Source organism: Lygodium microphyllum, chromosome 30, assembly GCF_053477565.2.
Source record: "Lygodium microphyllum isolate KBCC chromosome 30, Lygodium_microphyllum_v1.1.10, whole genome shotgun sequence".
In the NCBI taxonomy this organism is placed as follows: domain Eukaryota; kingdom Viridiplantae; phylum Streptophyta; class Polypodiopsida; order Schizaeales; family Lygodiaceae; genus Lygodium; species Lygodium microphyllum.
Window position 1 is genome coordinate 71,608,721 of NC_141164.1, and position 3,795 is coordinate 71,612,515.

General features: G+C 44.4%; 1 protein-coding gene across 1 annotated transcript; it reads left to right on the forward strand.

Annotated features, from left to right (window-relative positions):
• Positions 1–346: 346 nt before the first annotated feature.
• Positions 347–3,378, forward strand: LOC148009991 (transcription factor bHLH93-like). Its single transcript, XM_087673226.1, has 4 exons — positions 347–943; positions 1,852–1,962; positions 2,080–2,250; positions 2,970–3,378. Exons 1-4 carry the CDS (start codon positions 539–541, stop codon positions 3,036–3,038), a joined length of 756 nt encoding a protein of 251 aa, XP_087529352.1. The 5' UTR covers positions 347–538; the 3' UTR covers positions 3,039–3,378.
• The last annotated feature ends 417 nt before the right edge of the window (positions 3,379–3,795 follow it).

Sequence of the window (3,795 nt, forward strand, 5' to 3'; positions counted from 1 at the left end):
TTTGCGCGCGCAAAGGGACTCGTGTGATGGGGGGGGACACGTGTGCAGGGTTACGGGGCTGGGCGCTGCAGGGGGAGCGATAGCCAATGGGCGAGCGGCCGTCTCAAAATGGAATAGGAGGGAGACGTCAAAACAAGGGCTGTCAAAGCGGAAAGGTGATCATCGATACGGAAAGACACAGAGAGAGAGAGAGAGAGAACGCGATATACGTGGGGGGGCGGGTATATTGATGGGGCGAGCCGACACGTCGGCAGCTTCGTCATTAAGAGGCTCGCTCCCACATTCTCTTTGCCGGATGCTCATGCATGATGATCACGTTCTCCTCCTCCCCCCCCCCCCTCTCTCTCATATCAGTGACCACTGACCAGGCTCTCACTGTAGTCTCATCATCACAGTAACACAGCTGACTCTCCCTTATCGATATATTAAGACGCGATATATGACGTGCCTGCTTCGCTGACCTGTTCAGTCTTCATTCGTCTGTCGTCCGTCTCTCTCTCCCCCCCTCTCTCTCTTTCTTTCTCTCATCCAGCCGGCTATGGCCGTGCCCCCGCTCCCCCCCCACGTCGACCCCGAGCTGTCCGACACCGATAACCACAGCTCCTGTACCGCCGTCGACGAGGCTCCCGTCGACCTTCCTTCCGTCCCCTTCCATTGCCGTCTTCAGCAGGCACCAGCTGCGGCCACCATCCAGGGCTCTCAAGAACATGATCATGATCCTGATCATAGGGGCCCCTGCGTCGTTGCCGAAGCTGCCTCAGATTCCTGTGTCGTCGCCGAGCAGGCGATAAAAAAGAGGTGCAGGATTGCGACGTTGAGTTGCTGCAAGAGGCGGAAGAAGACGAGAGCGCTAACGGAGGAAAACAAGAGAGAGCAGCATATTATGGGCCGCTTATGCAAGCAGCTGCTGGCGCTTAAATCTCTGCTACCTCCCGAAGTTAGAGTAAGTAATTACGCATTTAGCTGCCTACTGACAAGCAAATACATCTCTCTCTCTCTCTCTGTGGGGTGCTTAATGATAAGGAGGGTAGTCAGACCTCAAGATCCACAGCCCGCTGCAAGAGGAAGCATTACTTTGCGTTAGCCATACTTTAGTTTAAACACGTTTCGCAACCAGGAGGAAGCTGCATGAATGATTGACCCAAAGATATGTGTCGATCATGCATGATGTGATGTGAGCAGACATGGGGAGAGTTGGGCTTGTTGTGTAGTGACGAGTATTGTACGATATGAGACAGCCAGACAATCAGACCATCATGTCACGGGTCTCAGTGAAGAATATCAGGCCATCACATAGCCATGAGATGGGTCTCGGTGAGGAAGGCTATCAAATTATGAGATGGGTCTCCATGATGAAGAGGAGTCTGAAGGTCGTTCTATCACCCAAATGTTTAAGGTTTGGATAAGATGGTCCGATCATCTTCATTGCAGAAAATCTCGGGTACATTGCTGAAGCTTGTATTTAGAGGTGTTTTCAACATTGGAGTCGTGCCTGATATTGGGTCATCACGGATTAGGGTGTGCATGATGACAGTAACTTATTCCTTTGTAGTCATATCAGCATTCTCTTATAGGTCGGAAGTCAATATCTATCCCTGTTTCAGGTGCCCAAACTGGCTTTGATTGGAAGCCCGAGTTTGGCGTTCCCAGGTTCTCTATGGGTATATGTTCCATATTGCGAGTATTTTTACTGTCCAAAACGTTTGATATTCTCCTCGACTGCTAGCTCTCTCTAGTGCACTGATTTCTTTTATTGTTGGCGAATATTTACTGCCCAAAACATTGATATTTCATTATTGACTGCCACTATCTCTAGTACACTGATGTTTTGTAAATCGCCGATAATGGCAGTCGTCTGCAGACGCATCAAGTGTTATAACGGACGCTCTGAGGTACAAGAAGGCATTGAGGCAGGAAATCCAGGTCCTCAAGGGCGCATTGCCAACCATGCATGCTGAGAAGGTCTCCCCCCCTCTCTGCCCCCTTCATCGTGTTTTATATCCGAAGAGATACAACGCATTTTGTAGAAGTGACATTCATTCAATTCACCTGATTTTAAGGTTGGGCTTAAACTAGCAGGTGTGTGTGTCAAGAAAGAATTCCGGCTGCCTGCATATCCAAGTGGCCTGCGGCAAGAAGACAGGCTTGCTGATAGCTCTCATGGAGGTTATGGAAACATTTGGGCTGGTTTTCAGCAGAGTCAGTGTTTCCTGTCAAGATCGGATATCCATCGATGCGGTCACAACCCAGGTAGATAGATACTCGATATTACTTAAATTCTTTTGGTTCCCAATGCTCTTGTGTGGATACTCGATTTCTTCTCGTTTGTAGGAACAGTGAAAGAACATTGCTGCTTTAACAGACGGAAGAGAAGCACATGCATTATGCATAAGTAGCTAAACTTGGGTTTAGCTCTAGGAGCCCTCCATATCCATGCAAATTCACATGCATTATGCACAAGTAGCTAAAGTTGGGTTTACCTTTGGCAACCCTTCACATCAATAGTCGAGCTGGTAGAGCTTGAAACCACATCACCTGGCAAATGCCTGTGTAAGATTAATAGCCTTCGTGCCATACAAGCCTCATTTTATACCTCAAATCTCTAGAATGGTTGGTGGAAAAGTTTGCAAAAAATTTAAGCGAGTCCACTAGTGTTCAAAATTTGGATTGTGTCACCTTCAATTAGGGGTTAGAATGGATTGTAGAAAGTTTGCAAAATGTTAAGTCTACCAACACCAAGGTTTAAAGTTTAAAACACACATACACACATACACTTAGACATGTTGAGATGTTTGTTTCCAATAGGACCTAAACTCCTTGATTGATTTTAGTAGGACTTTAACTTCATTTTAGTCTCTACCATGAAAATAGCAAGTGTGGCTTCGGTAATGTTTCATACTTAGTTGAAGTGCTATTGTTTTTGTGGTTATCGTTAAATTCTCACGTGGGTTACCTTTTGTATTTTGTAGGGCTCATCTCAAGAAACACGAGCAAAGGATTTGGAAAGGGCATTGAAATGCATCATAAATAATCATTAGGACAAACTTTTCCATTTGGCCCTTTGACATTTTGGGCTCTTCTTATCATGGTTATGCACCCTTGTTCAATTTATAAGCTAAGCCTACATCAACTTACTTCAAGCTATCACGAAAAGAAACAAGAAAGGCTTGGCTTTGGTATCACAAACAAACAAGAAAGGCATGGCCTTGATGTATTGATTGCTTGGTCTAAATGGGTTCGAAGTGTTGCCCAAGAATCTTGCCTTGTTTGTTTTACTTTTTATGTCACCAAGAACAAGAGGTCCCAATATGGAAATTTGTTTCTAAATCTTTCCCTCTTTGTTTTACATTTTATGTCACCAAGAAAGAGCGGTTTCAACATGGAAATCTTGGTTCTTGTACGAAGGAAGAAAAGGGCTTTGGATTAAATGGTAAAATTGCAAATTTGTCCTTTGGCTTGTTGAGCTGTCCTTTTGAACTTACCTATAACGACAATCTATAAAGTGAAATAATGTCCTTTTGACCTTATCTACAACTAACAAAGTCCACTTGACAAAGAAGCAAATCAAAAGAGCTTTTGCATTGGATCATTAGGTATTTTAGTTAGAAGAGGCCTTGTCTAGGGTGGGAAGTTCTTGCATATTGTTACCTTATGTTGTATTGTATTTCATAAGAAGATACTTAATTGTTGGGACTCTTGTTAACATGTTTCTCTTTTTAATGGTCAATTGTTCACTTGTAGATATGCTTAATTAGAATGGATTATAACCTAATTGCAAGAACATTGGTATGAAGT

What these genes read in the sequence shown, in the direction of transcription:
- LOC148009991 (XM_087673226.1), top strand. Translation starts at nt 539, where the DNA reads ATGGCCGTGCCCCCGCTCCCCCCCCACGTCGACCCCGAGCTGTCCGAC. An exon ending in TGCTACCTCCCGAAGTTAGA is followed by an intron (nt 944 to 1,851) that starts GTAAGTAATTAC and finishes CGATAATGGCAG; the next exon opens with TCGTCTGCAGACGCATCAAG. An exon ending in TCGATGCGGTCACAACCCAG is followed by an intron (nt 2,251 to 2,969) that starts GTAGATAGATAC and finishes TGTATTTTGTAG; the next exon opens with GGCTCATCTCAAGAAACACG.